This window comes from Acomys minous (assembly GCF_964271855.1).
Source record: "Acomys minous genome assembly, chromosome: 4".
NCBI lineage: Eukaryota > Metazoa > Chordata > Mammalia > Rodentia > Muridae > Acomys > Acomys minous.
Genome location: NC_140486.1, coordinates 124770443 through 124794399, shown reverse-complemented (window position 1 = coordinate 124794399; position 23957 = coordinate 124770443). Strand labels below are relative to the sequence as shown.

General features: G+C 41.9%; 1 protein-coding gene across 2 annotated transcripts in view; it reads left to right on the top strand.

Moving 5' to 3' along the window:
* FBXL17 (F-box and leucine rich repeat protein 17) overlaps positions 1 to 23957 on the top strand; it is a 423447-nt gene that overhangs the window by 233944 nt on the left and 165546 nt on the right. The window contains exon 7 of one of the 2 annotated variants that reach the window (XM_084778113.1): positions 14873 to 15055. The exons of the other annotated variant lie outside the window; for it this stretch is intronic. Coding sequence (XP_084634239.1) covers positions 14873 to 15011 — 139 coding nt within the window. The 3' untranslated portion in view covers positions 15012 to 15055. Of the gene's footprint in view, positions 1 to 14872; positions 15056 to 23957 lie in introns of those variants that run through there. 2 annotated transcript variants of the gene reach the window in all.

Sequence of the window (23957 nt, the reverse complement as noted above, 5' to 3'; positions counted from 1 at the left end):
AGAGAAGGGACATTTCGGATGTTTTCTGCCAGGAGGGACAGAGAAAGGGCACGAATTCAAGAAAATTTGTGGAGGCTGATAGAGCTGCATTGAGGCAGATAGAAAGGAGAAGGAAGTCGCACCTGAGCCTCTTGGCTCTGGGTGTTTGGTAGTGACTAGCAGAGGCACCCATTGGAGGCAGGAAACTCAGGAGAGGCCTTGTAGGGGCTCGGCTTTACAAGTGAGAAATGATGCTCTTTGAGGAAGGCCAGTGTGCACATCCCACAGCTGGGCATGAAGTGTTGTGCATTCTTCGTAGGGCCTGCAGCAAGATGCTGCTTCAAAGTCATACCAGATGCTGCTCTCAGAGTGACGAGGGCAAAGGGATAGGAGAGAGGAGACTTAGGCTGAGTCCGCAGAGAAGAGGCAGAGGCTTCTCAGGGGTAAAAGTCAGAGACCAACGTGTCAAGAGCATGGGTCCTGTGGAAGAGGTCAACAAATCTGTGGTGTTGGCTGTCTATGGGTTTTTGATATGAAGATCTCTGCCAACTAGAGGAAGAAATGTCCTGATGAGATGAGGGAGATAGAGTGCGTGAATTACTGTTTCATCAAAGTTATTCACACCTAGCGTTTTATTGTTAAATGGATTCCCATCTTTGCTTCTCTACATCTTTTTAAAACAGGGTTTACGTAGAAGAATATTGCTTCACGGCAAATTTTTGTTCAAAGGCTTATCACCGAAAACATGTCACCTAGATTTATACACGGAATCTCCTTTAGTATGAAAAGTGAACGAAGGAAGTAATGTCCACTGCTACATTTGAAATTATGTTTGCAGAACTGGTGACTTATGAAAACCACCCTACTTCTCCCAGCCTTGTCTATGTTCTAGGCTGTTCTCAGCAACTATTATTGCTAAGCAGTACCTCTTTGTCTCCAGTATTGTCAAAGGATGATGGTTGAGAGAGCCAGGGCAGCAAACAGTGTTACACACTTTGGTTATAGAAGTTTGGTGAGGATTTTTCTTTTATGGTTTTTCTTATATTTAGCTGATTTTCTCTCTTTTCTTTTCACATGTTGTTACAGTGTGAAAATGGAAAGCCACTGTCAAGGTTGGGTTGATTGGGGAGTGAGATTAGTAATTGGCTTCTAGGAAAGGAAATATAAAGAGAGGATAAGTGAGTAGAGGCAGAATTCAAAATGATAGAGGCACAAAGATTCCTTAGTCTGGTTTTAATATGACCCTACCCGTCCCCCCTCCCCCACCGAAGTCTGTGTTTTGAAGGTTGGTCTTCACCCTATTAAGAGCTTACTTGGTTGTGAGGGTGCTGTTGCATCAGTGGCTAGTCCACACTCAGGGCACTATTAGGCGATGAAGTAGTGAAGGCAGTGTAAGGAGGAGGGGCCAGGTTGGAACGCTGCATCTTGTCTCTGGCCTCTTCCTGTCACTCTTACTGTCCCCTGGCTGTCATGAATTGGCACCACCATACCCTTCCCGCATGTCTCTGCCTTGCCATGAGTGGACTCGGGCCTGAAGCACAGCCAGAGCAACTTTGTTGGCGTTGTTCTTGATTTGACTTATTTCAGGCATTTAGTCATTGGCAACTAACACAGCAGGACTAACCAGACAGGAGTTGAGAGCAAGTTTTGCCTGTTGGAATATTCTTCCTGGCGTACTAGACTTAACCTTTAGTTTCCTGTGGCTCCATTGCTGTTGCAGGGCGCTTCTGGAGTAAGGTGGGTCTCTGCAGCCACAGTTAATCCCAAAGGAACCATCAGCAAAGGCCAGGAACAGGAAGTCCATGCTTGATGGGAGACTGCGTATCCGCTCCTGTCCCAGGGCACTGTACTCCTACATACACTGATGGAATGCTTGTCATATATTAACATTGAGCTGGACTGTCTATATTACAGGCAGCAAGAACAACGCACACTCACTCAGTTGACAACTAGCTCTTGTGAATAACGTCTCACAAATAGAGTGGGTTTCAGATTTTTATTATTTTCTGCAATTCCATCTCCATCCTCCTGGGCTCTCTTCATTCCTTTTGATGCATAGGCCTTATTCTGTGGTGCTAACAGGTACAGTGGTTCTCCGTGTGTAATCTGTTGTTAGGCAGGCTCTAGACAGGCGCAGCCTACATGTAGATCAGTGTGGCAGTCAGGGTAGAGAAGGGCCGAGTGGCGAGGCCTGGACTCCACCGTTCTACTCCTGGGTCTAGGATAGAGTCATCTTCTACTCGGTCCCCGTAGCCTGCAAGAAGGTGCCAGGGCCGTGGGTTGGGAAAGGAGGACACCACGAAATCCTGAGTCACAGAGGGTTGGTGATAAATGCCTCTGGCTGTGCAGCGGCTGTCTCGTAGTAGTTACTGCCTCTTGGTCTCTGAGCTATTGCTTGGGGGTAAACTGAAACTCGTTAGCTGGAAAGCTGTCACAGGGTTGGGTATCTACTGCAAGGAGTCAAGACATAGGACCGGTACGAGGCTGGTAATCAAATGTGAAATTGATATATTTATTTGACTTTCATCTTGTCTCTTTTGTTCTGGTTCACCTCTGGGTAAAGATAATAATGAGGGGAAAATGAGGTATCAAGGAGTTTAGATAATTCAAAATGTAGGCACATATTAAGTCCCCCGAAAGCTGACTTTGGGTCAGTTTGCAACTCAAAGGAGAAAAGAAAAATGAACCCAGCTTACACATCCTGAGTGGCACTGAGATGTGTACCACTGTAGCGACGTGCTGGGCTCATCCAGGCACCTGGGCACTGATGGGAGCTAGACCCAAGGAAAGTTTCACTTTCTTGGGAGAGTGTTTTTTATTTCATTTTGTAAATCAGCAGCACTTGATTGCCATGCTTTTACTAAATGGTTAAGATTGCAGACTGACACTTATTAATTATACTGGATTTCTGGTTTTAATTAGAGACCCTCTTCAGAGACTAAACCTTTTTACCATTAGGCTGTTTGAAACCTGTGAGATAAAAAGGGAGAGTTCTTTCAGAAAATTATTTACATGATTTTAATTAATGATTATAATCTCCATGGTCATTTTTGCAAAAGAGCATTTAATCCCTTAACCACTTTTCATGATTTGCATTTTGCAAAAATATGTCGGCCCTGCAGGCTTACTATCTCTCAGATTTTTGTTTTGTTTTTTTAACATGAAAATTATTTTAGGTAAGTTTTATTTTGCTGCTACTCACAGCCCCATTTCATACCTTAACACCTGTTTCTCATGCAGAGCAAACCGATTGGTAGAAAAGTAAAATTTGCTTTCTTTTGCCAAGACAGAACACAGCCCTTGGCAAGGTTACCTTTGAAAACAGTTTTTCCTGCAGAGACCCAATACAAGCAGCATTGCTGTTGCCAAGATCCTCTTTCTAATGAAGGGTCGGAGAGATGATGTGTTCTTTTTCCTTGCTCGAGGCACATGTATGTAGCATTCCTTCCGAGGAAAGGCACTCCAGCTTTTCAAACAGAAGTTAGCAGTTTAACCTTCCAGGAGGAAGGTCAGCCTTCGTTCTTATTGATAATACAGAAGAAAGCCACTTTATAAGAAAATGAAAGATAAATTCTTTGCTAAGTAGAAACGATTAAACACAGAGAATTTTACACCTTTTAAATGAGAATAATCCGGAACGCTTTCATATTTCCAAAATTGCCTTTTCCTTCTCCCCTCGCACAGGGGTTGCCTTCTCACTGATCATATGAAAGCGTTGCTGGGTACGTGGTAAGGACTGCATGTCCATACAGCGGTTGGTGTATTTTTCCCTCATATATAACTATTTAGTTTTTAGAGCATCTCTATATCTACATAGTTTTCAAAGGATTAGAAATCTATGGATTTCTAATGTTTTCATAAACATTGAGATTGACTTTTTTTTTTTTGAAAATGTTAGCATTTAATTAATTTCCCCAGGGGGGCTTTAAGCCACCAGGACACAGGCGCCTCCAATAGCCTCAATCTTGTCAGCTCTTCAGCTAAAGAATTTGGCCTTCACAGTGACTGGCTGCTTAGGGAGCTTGCCCTTCCCCAGGACTTTGTGGTAACCTGATCCATGTTACCACATGATGGGGGCAGCTCCAGTCTTGGTTTTTTGCATCCTAGACTTGTGTCTTCTCACTGAACAGCAGCCAAAGTTTATCCAGGTTGACGTTGGGCAGAAGCTCTGCTTCTTCTTTAAGTGGTAATGCCTCACACCAACTTCCCCAAAGTCCCCTGGATGGTGTCTGTCGAAGTTGATCCTGCGGTGATGCAGTGATGCTGTGATGATGCGTGCCTCCAGCATTCCCACGGCCTCCAGGGAGCTTGTGTTACTTACCAATGCGGCTGTGACCATAGCTTACGTGGCCCTGGAGTTTCCGAGTCTTCCTCAGTCTGGATGGCGGCAGAATGGAAAGAAACTGCGATTGTTTTGTTGTTGTTTTTTTCTTTTTCCACAAGTTGGAAAATCCTAGAGAGCAGAAGGCAGGGAGAAGGGTTTTCCTGTTTGCGGGAGAGACAGTCTCTGCCATAATGTCTAGGTGTTCTGAATGGGGAGGGGGCAAGCCATGAAAAAGCTTGCTTTACCTTCCTCGTGCTAGGCGATGCTGTCCACATTAACGGTTTTTCAGATTTTATACTTGCTTACCATTATTTTTGACTCTTCAGTTTTCGTCATGTGATGTGATCTCTTCCTCCACTCACTCCACCTTTGAGACGCTTGCCTGCATTAGGCAGGGTTCTCTAGAGGGACAGAACATACAGAGTAATATATTAACTGCCTTAGAGTGGCTTACAGGCTGCGCGCCCTTTGTCCCTCCCGTGGTTGTCTGCCGAGAGTAGACAGTATCTGTTGCCATTCCACTGAGCTGGATTTCTCAGCTGTAAGCTCTGATGGCAGGGAAGAAATGGACTTGCCAGTGAGAGCTAGAACAAGCTGCCTTTCTTCCACATCCTTTATATAGGCTGCCAGCAGAGGAGAGACCAGACTAAACACAGATCTAGAATAAGGCTGTATCTTCCTACGTCCAAGATCCAAATTAGAAGTGGATCTTTCCACATCAACTGAATTAATTAAGAAAAATCCCCTCCCAGGTGTGCCTAGCCATTTGTGCACTTGTTAATTGTAGATGCGGTCAAGTTGACAGCCAAGAGAGGCCAGCGCACCGCCGGTCATGAGGCTCACACTAGTGCCATGCCCTGGAGCCTACAGAACTGAGAGAGGACTGGGCTCTTCCTTGTTTCCCAAGACTCAGTTGTTTTGTTACAGCTACAGTTAGTGAACTAACGCAGCTGCATTCTTTTCTTCTGAAACACTACTTCAGAAGGAAAAAGTCCTTTCTTCCCCCTCCAGTGCCATATAACTTCTCACATGTCTTAACTTCTTGGCAAGTGGAATTTCTCCCCCACATTGTTTCTAGTCTTAATTGATGTATTTTAATTAGAATTTTTGATTCATAATAACGTTTCTGGAGGGTATGTGAGTATGTGACTGGCAGAGTGCACTGACTACGCAGTGCCTAGCACATAACTGCTTATTTTTCTATGAAAACCAGTGAGCGTTATGAACTGTCTTAGACTAGCAGGGGCCATTTTATAAATGCCGTGTGCCTCCTCAAAATTTCATACTATTGACAAGTCCAGATCGACATAACTTCTGTGTACCCAGGAGAACCATGCTGCCAAAGTATTTAAGTATAAGCCTGTTCTCATTGAATACTGTTGCAGTGTTTTAACTTAATAAATAAAAATAGACTCTATGTCTTTGTCAAGATGTCTTTCTTTGTGATGAAATACCATGACTAAAAGCAATTTGAGTAGGAAAGGGTTTATTGATTTGGCTTACACTTCCGTATCACATTTGGTTCACCGTCAGAAGGAAGTTGGGGCCAGAACACAAGACAGGAACCTGGAGGCAGGAACTAAAGCATCGATCATGGAAGGATGCTGCTTACTGGCTTGTTCCTCATGGCTTGCTCAGCCCTTTCTTATAAAACCCAGGACCACTTGTATAGGGGTGGTACCACTCACAATGGGCTGGGCCCTCACACATCAATCATTATTCAAGAAAATGCTCCCACAAACCTGCCTCCAGGCTAAGCTTGTGAGACCATCTTCTCAGTCATGATTCCTTCTTCCCAGATATAGCTGATATTTTTTGGTCAGGTTGACAAAAAAAAAAATCAACAAAATATCACAGATTTTAAAAATATTGTCTTTCACAATTTTCAGGTTCAAGTTAAATAATACTTCTAAAAAGTATTCCAAAGTAGACATATTTAAAAAGCTATTTATTATTTGGTAGTTGACCTATGACCTTGTACTGCCCTTAACACTCACTTTGTCCATTCTGATAGTCACACTGAATGACTCACGGAATTTTCCATGAAAAACTGAGCAAAGCTAACCGCTGATTGTCAAGAAAGAAGGCAAAAAGCAATATGATAGGAGGAAGAAAGAAAGTCTGAACCATGTATAAGGAGAGTTCCTGGCTCTTTAAGAATCAGGGATTCCATCTTTACCTCACATCTTGGGTCTCTGAGAGCAGAGCTAAAAGCCAAAGGGGAACACACCAGGATTGTTTCACGTCACACTTGCTCTGGGCTCCTGGGAGCAGGGGCATTCTCCTGAAGCAGGCAGGTGCCACACCCTTGATGCCCTCTGTATCCTCTCTCAGTAGTTCTGTTTCTTTAGTGAAAGCGTGTGTATATGTGTATGTGTGTACACACACACACACACACACACACACACACACACACACACACACACACATTGGTGTTTTGCCTACATGTATGCCAGATCTTGTAGTTACAGACAGTTGTGAGCTGCCATGTGGTTGCCGGGAATTGAACTCAGGACCCAGTGATAGGTTTGTTAAACAGCTTTTACATGCTCCCACCTTTCCCAGGAGTCTGTCTCTCTGTGCCGTTGCCTCTGAAGTCCCCTAACTGAACCTACTTTCTGCTCAGGGGAATAATTGAAGAGAGTGGAGCCTAAATTCCTGTGGCTTTCTGGAGGAGTCCACAGACTCTGCAGCTCCAGCCTGTAAGCCTTCAGGCAAATGGCTCTCCTTTTTCTTTTTCAGTTGAAGAAAAATCATTTTCATACAATATATTTTGATAATATTTTCTTCTCCCCTAATTCCTCTCAGACCCTCTATGCCTTAACTCCCATATCTGCTCAACTTCCCTCTCTTTAAAAAAAAAAAAAGAAAGAAAGACAAAAGAAACAAAACCAATAAAAACTGAAAATCAAAACAAACAAAGGCCATATGACCAAAACAATGCAAAATGAAATAAAAAGCACACTCACATACAGAGAGAGAGGGGGGGAGGGAGGAGAGATGGAGGAGAGAGAGAAACAACAACCAAAAATGAAACTGAGTTTGTTGGTGTTGGCCAAATACTCTTGGATGTGGGGCCTGTCTGGAATGTGACTGATACACCCAGTGAGACGCCCCTGAAAAAAAGTAATTTCCCCCTTACCATTAGCTATCAATTACAGATAGCTTCTTGATTAGGGGTGAGATCCTGTGTCCACTCCTGTCTCTCTCTGGGACCCTATGTGGGCTTGAAGCTGTACAAATACTGGGCCTGCTGCCACAGTATCTGTGGGCTCCTATGTGCGTCAGCCCTGTTGTGTTTAGAACTCACTGTTTCCTTGGAGTCATAGGTTACCTCTGGCTTTTACAATATTTGTCTCTTCTTCTCTATAGAGAAGACATCCCAGATAGGCCTGAGTGTTCTCAAGTCTCTCACTCTGCGCAGTTTCCAGTTGGGTGTCTCTGTGTCAGTTCCCGTCCACTGCAGGAAGCGTTTCTAATGTGGGTTGAGAAAAGCGTTGGTTTGCATCTCAGCCCAGTGTGACTACTGAGGGTCCCTGGGAGAAAGTGTTTCTATAGACTAGCAGCTGACACAGAGGAACGGTGGAGCTTGGCCAGATGGCAATGCTGAGAAGGGCAGTGGGAAATAGGTAAGGGAGCCCTGGGTCCACACCAAGATGCTTGCCAAGCACCCAGGGAATGGAGGCAGGGTGGGAAGGGGCAGTGGTGTGAAAAGTCAGTATGAAAAGACAGCTGTATTGTATTTCTACAGGAAATAAGGTCTGAACTATAGGTAGGCCTTTTTTAAAAAGCCTCATGTATTTAATCAGTAGTTACATTTATTTAGTTTTACCTTTTCTCTATTATGTTTGCTTTAAATCCCGTTTGTTCATTTGAATCAGCCATATCGCTGTTTCACAGAGATACATTGAATAGCTCAGGTGCCAGCAGACAGTAGGTGGTGGTGTTCAATTCTCTACAAAAGTGCTGTGCGATATGGAAATACCGTGCTTACTATCTGCCTCCCTACCTTGTTTCTTAATTGGATCTCTGCTCTAGGGGGCCTTATGTTGAAGTGAACAACAGTGTGGGAACAGCATTACATTCCTGGAACCCAGTCAATTAATCACACAACACATTTCAAAGGAATTACTTCTAAGTAATTGTTGTATAAATTAGGCCCATTGCGATTGCTGGGTAGTAAACAGGGCACATGCCTGGTCTCCATAACCTACAACAGTTCACAGACTCGCTACCTCTAACCCACTGTGAGACAGTCCTTAAACCTCACTGCTGGCGCCCACAAATAGCTATACATTTTTCAGAATAATCACACTGCTTATGTTTTCCCCAGAGAGCCTGTGATTACACATTTAGTTTTTTCAAACAGAGGTTAATAATGATGAGATTTTTGAGTTTGAAGGTATTTCATTTTTCTCTAATGACTTTATCTAGTCCTTGTATAATACTAAGACAATATAGAAATGAATAAAGAGTTCTTCCCGTTTAATAGAATTAAAGCTCCACCCAGTGGATTTCATCACACTAGATAAATTAATTCTGTTTTTGTTTTTAATTAGGAGCCAGCAGCTACACCTTAAAGTGTCTATATTCCAGGCATATATCCAACTTTCTGTAGAGGATTCTTCTGGAAAGTGTTTTAGAATCACTTTGCCTTATCATTATCCAGATTTCCACAATATGTCCAGAGCTGTCAATAGGGGGCCACAATAGTCTCATGAGAGGGAGCACCCAGATTTCTAGTAGGCATGTTCAATAAAGTTAGCTCCAGCTGGATGTGTCTAACCAGGTATACTCTTTTGTTTATATTTCACCGTTGCTCAGTGTCAACAGTGTTGAACCTCAAGTCCCTAAGGTAAAATCCTCCTGAGATGACTCCTGTCTTAGTTACATTCTGTTGCCAAGAAGAACAACAATAAAATCCAATATATATATATATATATATATATATATATATATATGATGAAAGCAATTTATAAAAGAAAGAATTTAGTTTGGGACTCACTGTTCCATAGGGGCCCATGACCATCATGATGGCAATCATAGCAGCAGGCATGGCACTGCAACAGCAGTCACGTGCTTATATCTTAGTCCACAAATACTAGGCAGAGAGAGCCAACTGGGAATGGCATCGGACTTCGAAACCTCAAAGCCCACTTTAATGACACACCTCCTCCAACAAGGCCAAGTCTTCTAATCCTTCCCAAACAGTTCCACCAACCTGGGAGCAAGTATCCAAACATATAAGTCTACAGGGCTATTCTTATTGAAACCACCACAGCTCGTTAGTGGTTGTGATACAGACCAAGTCACCTAGAGGAAGACCAGGTCATGTGGATGTAGAGTCTCCTTCATGGTCCAGATTGTGGAACAGGCGTTGGAGAGAAGCCACTTGCAGGACTAGAACGGTACAGGAAGAAAGCAGGGCTTAGGATCCTTGCTTCCAATATTTCTGAATGAATTTTACTTTTTGTGAGATCCCATCCATTGGCGTGAATGCAGCATAAGTTAAACTGGGGGTTCTTTCACATTCTGCAGGTACTGAGTGGATTAGTTACATCTCCCTGCATGTCTGTAGAGCTCAACCCTCTGGGCTCCCTACTTGCCCATCACTTGACGCATCTCTCTACAGAGCAGTCCTGCCTTCGCCGTTGCTTGACACAGTCTGGCAGTATTGGTGTGTCGGTTACTTTTTCTGTTGTAAAAGAAGGCCATGACCAAAGCCACTTCTACAAGAGTGTATTTGAGCTTACGGTCCTAGGTGTTTAGAGTCCAGGATGGTGGAGCCGAGTCAGCAGGAAGCAGGCATGGCGGCTGGAACAAAAGCTAGGACCTCACATCATGAGCTTCAAGCCTAAAGCAGAGAAGTAGACTAGGAGATGACTCACAGCCTGTTCCCAGGGGCATGCTTCCTCTAGCAAGACCACACCTCTTAAACAGCATCATTGGTGGAATCAAGTATTTCAAATGTCCAAGACATAGGGGATGTCTCATTCAAGCTACCACAGTAGGTGAATGCCACATGAAGAACGAATAGCCAAGCAGGCACATTCCAGTGTCCTACTCTGTTTCTAAAGCCAGGATTTCTTTATTACGCTCTCTGGAAACACGTTTGCAGTTTGCAGTTGAGACTATTGCTCCTGTTTGTTTCTAACAACTGTCTCATTCAACCACTGTATTATCGTAAGAGCTTCAGAGATCTCATAAGAAGCTTCTGTGGTAATTGCACTTCTTTATATTCTGCTAAATGATCTCTTTAAAACTTCACTGCATAAAGCTAAATTCATGGAGGAAGTGATAAAGATGTTGGCTTTTAAACATGGGCTTCCAACTTAAAACCAAATCCAGAAGAAACAAATAAGCATCAATATTAAGAAAAAGGTCAGCCCCCAGGTTGCATCCCAGCATCGCTGTGGCAGCATGACACACTAACACCATGCTAGGGACAGCACAAAGCAATCATGGAGTGAGTCTGAGGCTGCCAGAGGAAATGTGGTTTATGTAGGAGAAATTTGGCAAAATAACATGCTGCAGACGTCGTGTGGGATGAAGGCCCAAACTGTGCCTTTAATTTAAGCAGTCCTGTTATTTAGGCAACTTTAACAGAGTTATACTCTAAAATGTAGGATATAGAATTGATATATTTTTAAACTTAGATTATTTTATGTGTAGAGTGTTTTCTCCATGTGTATGTATGTGCAACACATGTGTGCCTGGTATACATGGTGGTCAGGGTAAAATTCCCTGGAACTGGACTTAGGAATGGTTGTGAGCCTCTGTGTGAGTGTTGGGAACTGAACCTGGGTCCTCTGCAGGGACAGAAGTTGTTCTGAACCGTCATCTCTCCAGCCCCTAGGCTTTGAATGTCAGAGTACTGATGACTAAATAAAGACAGGAAAGACAAGGCAGCAAGCTGAGTGACTTAGTTTATATCACCAAGGCATGAACAAATTTGAGGGGAGTTTCTCTTAGGGTTTAGGAAGCGAGTTTTTGTTTGTATTTTATGTTATTTAGTTACAACATTTCTTCCTTCCCGTTCCTCCCTCCAAACTCTCCCGTATACCTTTCTCCACTCTCCATCACGTTCATGGCCTCCTTTCCCTAATTGTTATCATTTGCCCATAGGTACTGTATAGACATATATATGTGTCTATATCTAGGAATACGTGTGTGTGTGTGTGTGTGTGTGTGTGTGTGTGTGTTCCTAAACAGTACCTGTTGAGCCCATATAATGACACTTGTATTTGTTTTCAGGAATGATCATATGGCCCCTAATAACCGGTTGGTGTGCTCTTCTCTGGAGAGGACCACCTCTCCCGCTCAGACTTGACTAAGCTGCCTGTAGTTTCTTTAGGTGTGGTTAAGGCCTCTAGGCTCCCCTCTCCCTCCAGTTCAGCTTGTTTGCTGGTGAACTTGTTAAGCTCTCATTTACACAGCCATGTAGGTGAGACTTGGTGGGTGCAGCCTCTGACATTATAGGAGACACAATTTTATAGCAAAGCCCCTGATCTCTGGCTCTCACGCTCTTCCCAACCCTCTACTACAGTGCTCCTTGGGCCTTAGGTACGCGGATGTTTTACAGATAAGCCCACTGGGACTTGGCTGCGTAATTTTGCATGTGATCGTGGCTTTCTGTAGTGGTCTCCCTTTGATGCAAAGAAAAATTTAGTAAGGTTTGAGAATAACAGAAAGTAAAAGAAAGGGAAAGAAGTGAGGGAGAAAGCTAAAGGGGAAGAAAAGGAGAAGGAAGGGCAAGAGGTGGGGAAGGGAATGTGCACAGGAATTAAATCGATGCCATTTGATCTGATAAGGTTGGTTAGATAGCGCGCACTCCATGAGGCCCTCAGGAGTGGAGACTGCAATCTTGAGGTTCTGTTTTTCATCTCATTTGAAACATGCTTACAACACATAGAACACAAATGGAGTTTTGCCGTTCAGTTGTTCTGTCTTGTAGTGGGTAGGTCTGCTCTTACAGATTTTCCCTCATGACTTTATACCCCAGAACGTCATAAAGATAGGTGGGATGTGGTGAACTTGACGTCTTCAGACCTTGTTTGGAAACATGCTCTGAAGTCCCATGTATGGCAGTCGGGTCACAGGCTGCACTTGGAGAATGCATAGCACTGAGGTTACACACGGGTGTTGTGCTGGGTCTCCATGACTCAATTCTGTCGTATGATTTTTTGAGAGTTTTGTTTTATAGTGTTTGAGGTTCTGTTTAATTGAGGCAGCATTTTCACATATTAAGAAACCTCAGTTATTTGGCTTATTAAATAAAATGTTTCAGACATTCTTTATTTGCTTTTTCAGCAAAATAATGGAACACGAAGAATTCATAGAACTGAACTCCTTTTTTTTTTTTAAAGGATTGCTTTTTATTTACATGAAGGTGTTACCTTAAAGCCATACTGCAAATTAAATTACAATTGCCAGTGTTGTCACAGGGTATTGAGCCTTCTGCATCCGGGTGCTAGTTTGGAAGGCTTTACGGTCTACTCACTGTGGGACTAGTCAGCCTTAAATCATCTCAGTCTCACTAGTGTAGGTAATAAAGGCCAAGGATAGAGGAAGCAGCCAAAGCAAACTCTGTTTTAATTAAGTGACGTTGACTTCGATATATCTCTGTTTTCAGAAGTGCTGAGATCCTAGCAATTGAGGTTGGTATGCCCTAATGGGTTTACCCTAATGAGCTCTGTTTGATTTACTCAGTAGCTATGGCAGGAGCATCGGCAGATACTTCTCATGTGATGCCTCTCAAGCAATTGTAGTGATGTGGTACATCCTGATTAAGAAAACTGTGTTGACTTGAAACTGTATGGATTTTCAGTTTTCATTTTATGGAGTTTTCTTTCTAAATGCAGCGATGAAAAGATCTCTGGATTTCCGAGTATGAAAAATAAAATTTTAAGTAATAGAGACAATCTGTTAAGTAAATGTCTCTGAGCAGTGCAGTGGTTTTTAAAAGCTGTGTACATTTCTTTGAGATGAGCGCTATCCTTATGAAAACTGTCAGCACCCTAATCGTGCCTCAAGATTGCACGTGCCACTGAATCCTTTAACAAAAGTTAGCGTAACGGGACCTGATTGGATATAGTGGAATGGCATAGTGAACATATTAATTTCTAATGAGGTTGTTTTGTTTTTTATTCATGTTGCATCCCTTGACTGATGTAAAGATGGGCATTCTGTACTGAGAAATACAGAGGAGCAAATCTAAGTGTTGAGGCCTATTACTTGTTACACTTACCCTCTAGCTTAAGTTAGTAATAGGGAGTTTATTCTAAGTATCAGTCATCTGTAAGGAATTGAAATACCCTTCACACATAATTGTTAAAATGACTTTTTATATCAAGATATCTTAAAGCTGTATCTGTTCCGTTTTGAAGAGCTAAGAGTCCAAGTAAGAAATTCTTATATCTACTTCAGGTAAATATTACAATCATAAAACAAGCCCTATAGCTTTATAAAATATGAAAGTTGATCTAGATGACAAAGTAATAAAATGGAGGAAATTTATAGCAATTTTCCTCCTAAAATAATATATCAGGAAAAGAAGTTTAAATATTTGATATTACTCTCAAATTGCGTATACAAACTGTACAACTGAAATGTGTTTTACAGATTTGACTTTATTTAAAGAAATTCATATGTAGTTAATAAGAATCACTATATATAGTACATTATATACATAATAAGAATATGTTACATACTATTATCCTTAAGAATAGTGTGTAAGCTATTTGAAGTTTTTTAATATTAAATTTATAATTATCAATCCTGCTAAGTCTTTTAAGGCACACACAAACACACAAACACACACACGGACACGGACACACATGGACATATACAACATGTCCCAGACTTGTTAAGTCTAGAAGCTGCAAAGGTGATCTGTGTGCTTAGTTTGAGGGTCCTGTAAGTTACAGGTAGTTTGGATACTCAGCTTGTTTATTTTCAATGTCTTGGAAAAGGCTCTTTTTTTCTTCTGTGTCTGGGGATTGAGACCAGGACCTCAGACATTCTAAGTAAGCATGTGTGCTGTGCTATCAGTTATATGAAAGCAAATTGTATTTCTGCATGCATGCATTTATATCTTTTACATGTAGATGTGTATATAGGCATTTGTTTGTAAATTTACACATTATCCTTGGAAGTTTCTAATTTCTAAGGCATTGCTAATAGCATAAGCTTCATGTAAGGAAGCCATATGTAGAGGTGACAGGGAGAGTGAGTCAACTGTTTGCTTTGCCTCACTGTGGTAGCTTCCATATAATATTTACTTAAAAATAAAATACCTAAAATTAAATTAAAATTAAAAGGAAAGATCCAGATGATGAGTCAAGTAAGGAAGTTACCAGAAAGTCCCCTGTACCTCTTGGTCTGGAACAGAGGTTGTCACAAGTCCCTTAAGGTTGAACTCCACCCACCTTGGCACTGTAGTGGCAATTTCTGTATGTGAAGCTCTCGTTACGGTAATGTCTCCTAAATTAGTCTCTAGCACTAAATAGGAGCTTGGCTTTTTTAGGCGTTTCTTTATCTCTGTGTAATAAAGTCGTCTCTGGCCCACAGAGGTGAGGAAGTAACTCACTCAGAGCGGCCCAGGAGATGCTGCGGAGCCACTCCACGGGCCTTCGCCTGCCGCCTGTGCTACGTGCCTGCCTGTGCTACGTGCCTGTGCGCTCATCCACGTGGATCCATCCAGTGGTGAGCAGGCACTGGCTCTGCCTGAGTCCAAGTTCCAGGAAGAGTGGGGAAGCGGTGCTCAGTATCTATGTTATGAATTGTGAAAAGATTTCTCAGAAAGTGAAACTTAACGGACTCATAAAAGAAAATTGTTCTTACAGAGCATCATTCAGGGTGGAATCAGACGCACAATAGGTGATTGATTGACGTCAATATAGGTGTGCCCACAACGTGTACTAATAAAGGGGCACAGTATAACAGGAGTGCAAGCAATCTATTTCATTTTCAAAATACCAAGTGAGAGTTATTTCCACAATTATGAATATTTAAACAGTATTACAGTGTCTCAATATATAACACATGCAAACACACCCCATCATTTTTATTACCAAAAAGGAAAAAATAATTAAACCTATAAAAAGCTGCTTTTAGTGTCATTTTAATGTGCCTGTTATTGCCATTTATCTCCAAGAGATAATATGAAAAAGAAATTGAGAAATAATGCATCAGTACATGATACATTTATTCATGGCAAACTGATTTTTAAAAATAAAGTCTCTTCTTTTTTTTTTTTTTTTAAATGCAAGGAAATCGTAGAGAACATAAGGCAGCCATGTCTATTATAAAGGTCCTTTTATAATTATATCATTTTAGAAGGAAATGTTGGCCCCGTCACATACACCCTGGGTTCCAGTTTCGCATGCCTTTTGTGCAATTTGCACTCACCTACTTGTTAAGAAACATAAGCAACATTTTAATTGGTTTTAGTAAACGGGTTTGTGAATGAATTCTGTTCTCTTAGTGCCCGGGCTACCATTCTCACACAGGCCCTGCCTTTGCCTTGTGGCAGAGCCCGAGCAGCGGTTCAGAGATGCAGTGTCTTGTCTCGTTGCTCAGTGAGGATGGTGGGTTGAGGTTCCTTGAACGTGGGGAAGACCTCCAGTGGAGAACTGGGCAGCCCAGGTCTCTAAGAGCTAAACTCAAGAAAGATCGTTAGCTAGCCTGTGTTAGTCTTAGTTACCCCCATAAAATTTTCCCGTAGCGGAAATACAAGGCTAACCTTAGGCACTTAACCTGGAGGGCTCCGAGTCCCTGTGTTCAGTCACTTGGGCACTGCAGTGTGCCCTTGCCTTGCCTAGCCCATTTCTCAACTTCCCGCCCCCCCCCCCCCCGAAACAATCCATAGGAAAAGTGACAGATTTCCAGGTTCCACAGAACTTCCTCTTTGTACGTCAAGACGCGTCTGCTTTCCATTATGCGGGATTAAGGCAATGTAAAAATAAAAAGAACTTTAAATGAAAAGGAGAAATGCACCCTTTTTAAAACATTCATGATGTATTAGCTGAAAAGAGCGTGATGGAGCATGTGTCTCCCTAGTATGCCATGAATGAGATATAAAAAGAGAAAAAAAATCACAAAAGAAAGGAAAATAAAAAAAAGGAGAGAAAGAAAATATGTAAGCACCAGCAGTTGTGTTAAACTTGTGGCATTAGTTTTCCATTTTGTTTTTATTTTTTTAATTCGGTGTTTACTCTAATGAACATGTTCTATTTATATACAATGAGGTGAGGGGAAACCTGTCCTTTGGAATTTAATAATTTCATGTCATGTTTTTGCAGTTTTTTTGTGCATTCTCGTAACACTGTACATCTATCTATTATATTTTTAAGTGACAGGAAAATAGTGTGATTTTTAAAGGAAATGTAATTAATAAATGGCCACGTTTCAAAAACATTGTTATGAAAACTTTCAGTATTTTAACTCTGGATTGAGGATGTTACATTGCATTAGGCCAGGAAGTTTGTCTGTTTAATAGTTTCCTGTAATGTGGAATTCAGCTTCTCCCAGCAACTGAATACTTTGTGATTTTTATTTGTGGCTCCCTTTAGGGAATCTCTGCTCATTGACTTCTTTTCCATACCCTGTGAAATAATTGACTTTAATTGTTGTTAGAAGGCCTTGTGTTCATTTTAATTGATACTTAGCTTATAAAATAGGAATATATACGGATGGATGGATTTCCAGCTTCGTATTGGCTGGCCGTCATGTCCACGGTCACAGAAGCATGATGTCTGTATGCTAATATGCTTACTTAATCTTTAATACATTATATTTTAATAATATGGGAATGCCAGTCTACGGAAGAGCAAATGAAAAGGTCATTTTTTATTCATGTACTACTGAATGTACCTCTGCTTGTAGCTCATTATACATGCAGTGGAGCTCAATTTTTTAAAAGTGGAAAGCATACCAAATTAAACCACCAGCTCCTAACTGATGTTTCTTTTGTAAAAGCTCTGCTCTCCTTCTTTTCAATTTTATTTATTCTGACTGCTTGTTACTCACTTGTGCTCCTCTCTTCTCTCTTATAGACAAAAATCTCTAATCCCATTTCTAGCAGAAGGCTGCCACTTTCCATCAGCAAAGAGGCAATAAATACACATCACACTCACACATGTGGGCTTTCATCTGGGGAGCTCAAAGTGTTTTATGCATAAGCAGAATTTCCTGTGGCTTTTAAAGAGGAAAACTGAATCCCAGAGAGCTTAGACGAGTAAAGGAAGCCCACACCTGCACCAACAAAGCCATGACTTTAATAAACGTGTATCTGTGAACACACTTAGTTTCTGGACCTGGATTTTAAGCTGTAAGCTCTGCTTGAAGAGTAACAAAGTCGTGGGCAGCCAAAAACGGCTCCATCACACTCTTACTCTAGCCCAGTCAAGGAAAGAGCCACAACAAAAATCATCTCTGGAGAATTTTATGATCTCGACTTTATTAGTGCCTCTCAGTATGAAAATTAGTAAAATAACTCAATTGGGGATTTAAAACACAAGTTTCATAATCAGAAGTTTAGGAATCATGTGACTGTAGATGGGGGACCAGAGAAAGGGTGTGTGAGGGGCAGGAGCCGTGGCAGCAAGAAGAGCTGGCTGTGGGGGTGAGACCTGCCCTTCCTGTGCCCTGTTTTCCTCCCTGCCACGGGTAAGCCATCCTAGTGTAACGAAGTTAACTGTGCGTAAGTAGCTGTTAACGCACAAGGAAGAGGGTAACAGAAGTAGGATTTTAAGAAAGCGTTGTCCTGACGGTGTGAGGGTGGAGATGTGTGGCTCCTACCTGCCTTCCACAGTGCCAGTGGGAAAGTGTTCCAGAGTTTGTGAAGTTCAAGGTGTGGGACTCTGAAAATCTAACTCACGCCCACTTCTAATTCAGACAGACTCATCTCGCGAATGTGCGGGAAAGTGAGTGTGGGAGACTGTGGAATGTGCCTCCCATTAAAGAAGTAAGTGTAGGGTTACCAGTGGGCAGGAGGGCGAGGAAAGCTAAAGCCAGTGGCATCTGAGTCGAGAGACTGCAGCGAGAGAACGGGGAGATTGGGGTGTAGGGTGTGGAGGAGGATGTAGCTCTCTGTGATCAGGGACCTTTAGGAAGACAGGTTGACAAGAAGGGTTTTTAAAGGTGTGTCACTGCACAGTCACAGACATGATTTTAGCATGGGCAGGCAAAAGATGACCAAATGCACTGTCAGGGGACACCCTTTCCCTGCTGAGAAAGGTCATTTTCCCATGGAATCTTCAGCAGCTGGGAACAGATGAAGTCAAACGCTCATTTGACCCACAGAAGGACGTGCACATAATATCACTATGCCTTATTATTTATCATCTAATGTAAATTAAGGTTTTAGTAAAATTGCCGAGTCAATGCTACAAGAAAAGATTTTTTTTGTATTTCCATTTAAATTAAATTACATGATCAGAATTCACTAATATTAATCAATATATGATAATGTTATATCTATAAATACCTATGTGAATGTAGAAGTACTTAGATAACATGTAAATATATACTTGGTATATTGCTAAATATGTAGGAACTACCAAATCCCAACACACACACATACATACATACACACACACATACACATATACACAGAAGTCAGTCTTTATGTAAGGATGATGAGAGTATTTTTGGTTTTTTCCTCTCAGTTTCTCTAAACATTAAGTCTGGACACACCTCTAGGTGACTTATGTTCCTGTCACTACAGTAGGTTCACAGGAAATTGCGTGTATTTGCTTAGAGACATGAACATTTCCAGATACCAGGCACCTGTGTGGCGTTCCACCGCGAACCGTTCATGTCCAAACCTGCAGCCCGACCCTGACGTTTTAGAGATGATTCCTTTTGGAAGAGAGGAGCAGCTAAGGACGCTGGCACAATAGTAGTGACCTGAGATGGTTTCTTCCTTCTCAGCTGCGCTCCCCTAGCCTCTCCCACAGCAGCCCAGGACCAGGCCAGCAGGGCATTCCACTGAGTATGATGGGGCATCTCTGAGCATACTCAGAGGCCCCACAGTTAAGTCTGGTGGCCGGAAGTGTCGTTCGTACCCGACTCTTGAGGTCTTGTGATCATGGATCCAGTTTGCAGCTCCTGTCATTTCTGTCACATCTGAAATGTCCAGAGCAGACACTAATGTGTCTCCCCTCGGAAAACAGTAGGCCAAACCAAGTGAACCAGGCTTTTGTTTTGCAGTGCGGCTCATAGCTTTCTCTATGCTTGTGCGTACATTATTGTAGCCCCTGAATCTAAGAGTTCAGACTAGCAATGTTTTTCCAAGTGATTTGAAGGAAGCTCCCTTCGTTGTGGAAGTGACATTTTCGATTGTTCTCGGTCTCTATTCACGAGAGAGTCAGCTAAGCAGTCATCAAGTATACTCAACACTGCCTTTGGAACTTAACTTCAGCTTCAAGAGGCAGCGTCTATAATAAAATCTGGGTTAGGAAGAAGTTTAGAAATAGCCGAAGGCATTATAGACTTGGCCCAAATTAGCCTGGTGGTGTTTAGCAACCCTCCCCCTTCCCGCCACCGCCTCTGCTTCCTCATTCTTTCTCCCTCTCCTTCTCCTCTTTCTTGTGTAGGAAGACAAGCGTGTAGACAAGTTCTGGGAAAGAGGAGCACCTTTTAGCCTTTGAATTACTCCTATTTTTAAATTGTTTCACTGCGGGGAGCGGGGAGTCCATACACTTTGTAATTTGCCCAAATCTGCCATTCACTAGAGAGAACAAGTCAGGCCCCTGTCAGCTCAGGCTGTTTCCATGATTGTGAAAGAGAAGAGAAAACGGTAAGGTAAGCCAGTAAGAATAGTAGTTATAAAAAAAAAACAAAAAAAAAAAACCAAACAAACAAAAAAACAACTCAGCAAGTTGGGAGTGTCTTTTCTAGTGCCAGGCCAATGTTTCCACTTTGTCTAGCAGGTACTCCTGAAAGTAGGCAATAGAGAATCTGTTCTTCATTCGTTGCTAACTAGCGCATATACTAATGTAAGTTGTCCACCTTAGGACCAGTCAGCCATTTACCAAGGAATGATGAGTCCACCTCACGGGGGAGTTATAAGACTAGCCTCATTGCCAGGTACGTGCTTAACTTGCGATTGAAAGACATCAGCTAATTGTGCTGATGTCAGCAGGAGTCCAGTTATTTCCCTTAGTGCCCCAGCAGAACTCACTGGTTCCAGTCACCTACCTGTTGTAATGGGCTCGCCGAAACATGTTATTTTTTTTTTAGCATAATCCCTTAGCATGGGTTTGAGAAAGCATCTTAAGCCTCCTGGTTTCCCTCCTGTGGGGAGGTTAACAGGCATCTAAATGCTTGTACACAAGTTCTTTCATCTCTAACTGCACAACTGTAAAAGATTTAGAGCTTTTAGATTTTTAGCTGAGTTGTATAAAGATCAAATTCATGCATCAGAAGTGGTCCAGAGAGAGGTTATGGAGCCTGGCAGACTGAGTAACAAATTTATAAATCTTTGTGATCCTTCAATGGGAGAGAAGAAGAGTGTGGTTTTAAAAGGCATACAGGCTGCCCTTCAGAATCCAGGCACCCCGGAACCTTTAGAATGTCATACTTTCTTCTTACCACATTTAAAGTGTATCATTATTAAGCCTACTGAGTTAGTTCATAATGCGAAGGTGGTATTAATAGCAATATTTTGTTAAAGTTAATATTTTGTGGATTTTTAAAAGTTTAACATAAAAGAATTAAATTATAAGCATTTTGATTTTTAGACAATGTCTCAGTAAATGGCTCACTAGGCTGGAACTCGCTATAGAGCCCGAGTTAGCCTCACAGCCCTCATCTTCCCGCCTCACCCTCCCACGCACTGGCAGCACAGGCGCATGCCACTGTGCCCAGCATTAGACTCCTTGTTTTGTAAATTAATCTCTCTGAGACATGCTGCACTTATTTTATATTATGTCAAATGTGTTTTGCCAAGATGTTTGCTTATGTTTTCCTCTGGAAACAGACTAATACTTCTAAAGAGCATGTGCAAAACCCTGCTGTACTGTGCATCTTACCTGTCTCTTTGTTAGGTATCCTGTTCCCAAGTGGACATATACAGAGATCTAGGCTACATGCTATACATACCTACATACATGCTATGCACCTCTAAAGTAAGACTTCTTATCTTGTCTGTTTTTCACTTTACATGACAGGACAGTTAAATGGAGATTTATGATTTCCTGTGGAAATTCTGTGTTTAGATAGGGGGGGGGGGGAAACCTTTACAAAAGAGAAAAACTTCTCACACGTGTAAATCAGTGCCCCCTACTCTGTGTGCCTACACTGGTGACAGCAGGAGACCAGTGTCCATGTTCTGGCCATGAGTGATGCTACTGGCTCTTGAAATGGTCTTCTAGATGGTCATTTTGGGGGTTCTAAAGTAAGTTCTGTTTCTAGGCTCGCACCATCTCAGTCCTGTACCTGCCTCCTGTAGCATCTCAGTAGGAAGAGTTTCTGACGGGCTTTGGGGCATTAGGCCTGCCTACTCTGTGTTTTTAAAAACCAATCGCATGCTGACTAGAGTTTATAAGGCCAGATATCCATGACTCACACCAAGAACTGTGTTAGGATTTGGTGCAGATGCGCAACCTCAGAAAGGAAGTGACCCAAGCTAGGAGAACCCATTACAGAGAATTTACTTTGTGCGCTCTGAAATATGGAACCTGAGGTTTCCAGTTCCATGCAGTTGCCCACTATCCTCAAATAGTCTACAGGATTGAAAAGCAAATTTCTGGCTAAAGGCTCTGGCCTTTCTTTGATGGGTAGTTTCCAGGAAATGGTAGAGCCCTGCCATGTTGAAGGCATCCTTTACAGATCCCCACCCAAGGCTGGACCTACAGCGTGTTTGTAAGGTGGGGAGCCATGAGAGCGCATGTGCTGTGCAGATGCTCTGCCCAGAGCTAGGTCCCTAGGCCCCAAAGATTTTAGTGCGGTTACTTGGTATTGCATAGTGATTCATTTTAGAAATACATATAAATAATGTTAGAAAGCCACCTAACATTCTCTGGTCAGAGCCAGAGAAATAAAGGCATGTCACTCCCCGTCGGCTTGGGTTCCTGGTCATCATGAACGTTATATTGTTATTATAAATTGCTACTTTAGCCCAGGACTAAATCAGAACAGGCGTGCATCATGGCCCCTTCTGTCTCCTCCCATGGACATCAGGAAATGCCCACCTTGGGAAGTGTTTTAAAGTAGGGGTGCTTACTCAGCTCTTTCGATTTCTCCATGAAAACATAATGGCTCAGAGCTTTAACTCCGCTTGTCCACATCTCAAGTTTTATTTGCTTAGTAATTTTGCCTGTGGTACCTAATCTATGCTCGGGAAATATGCTAGACATGGCCGCAACTGCCACAGCCCTAGTTCTCATTAAAATTGATTCTCTTTGTAGCTTTTTTTAAAAACACATGCCAAACCTCACCTTTTTTGTTTGTTTCTTGGATTCTTTATTTCCTTTCTTTTTAAAGAATTGAGCTCATTAAAGAAAAATCTGGCAACATCAGCCTGAATTCTAAAAATCATTTTGGAGTAGATTTTTCTTGTAATAGGCAATAACATATTGACTTTTAATAAGAGTATCTCCCCTTTTTTTTTTTAAGACAAAAATGGAGCAGCCCTTACATAGGTTTTAGGATTTAAATAGTTAAATGCTTTTATATCACAGATTTGTACTTCCAGAGAGACAGAACAGACATATTTTTCTATTCCTTTTTGTTGTTGTTAGTGATGGAGTTGTTTGTTTGTTTGTTTGTTTGTTTGTTTTGGAGCGACAAAATGGCACCACTGAACACTATGAAGACCAGGCTAGCCCCAGGCTCACAGAGCTCTCATTGCCTCTAAGGGCTGTGGTTAAAGGTGTATGCTATATGCCTGGCTCTTGATCACCTTTTAAATAACAGCTTATACCCTTAAATATTGCATACTGTACATGAAACATACATAAGAGATGCTAAAAGCAGGAAAGATGAGGAGACTGGCCAGAGTCCCTGGGACCTGAGGAATGATGCACAGGATTCCCTGAGTTTTTCCTTTTATATACCTCATACTTTGAGCTATGAAAATTGGTAACCTAGAAGTAACAGTGAGTCCACACACAATGACTTGAAGGCATACAAATTAAAAAAGGGGCAGGGGGAGATCCACATCTACTTGCTGATGGTTTGATCATGTATGTATAACATATTTTAGAGTTACTAATCAAGATTTGAAAATACAAAGTAGATATGCAAAAATCAATTGTGTTTCTACAAAGTAGTAGTGAACATATGGAAACCAAAATTAAAATAAGATCGTTTACATTTACCACAAAGAATAAAAAGAAGATTTGTAAGTATAAAGCTAACAAAACACATACCTAAGGACCATTTACCAAATACTCTTTAACTCTTAAAAATAGAGACCTGGGCAGGGCAGCAGCCTGGGCGGGGCAACAGCGGCATTAGAGCAGTTCCCAGCATGAGTTAGCCAGCATTTGGAAAAGCAAAACAACATTGAAACCCATAGGAGTGCCCTGTCTGTGTAGTTAAAAGTTGGCAGTTTTCCAAAATTACTAAGGGTTTAACAAAATTCCTACATGTTCTTTTGTAAGTGTAGGCAAGTACCCTAAGACAGGCATACAAAGCCAGAAGAGCT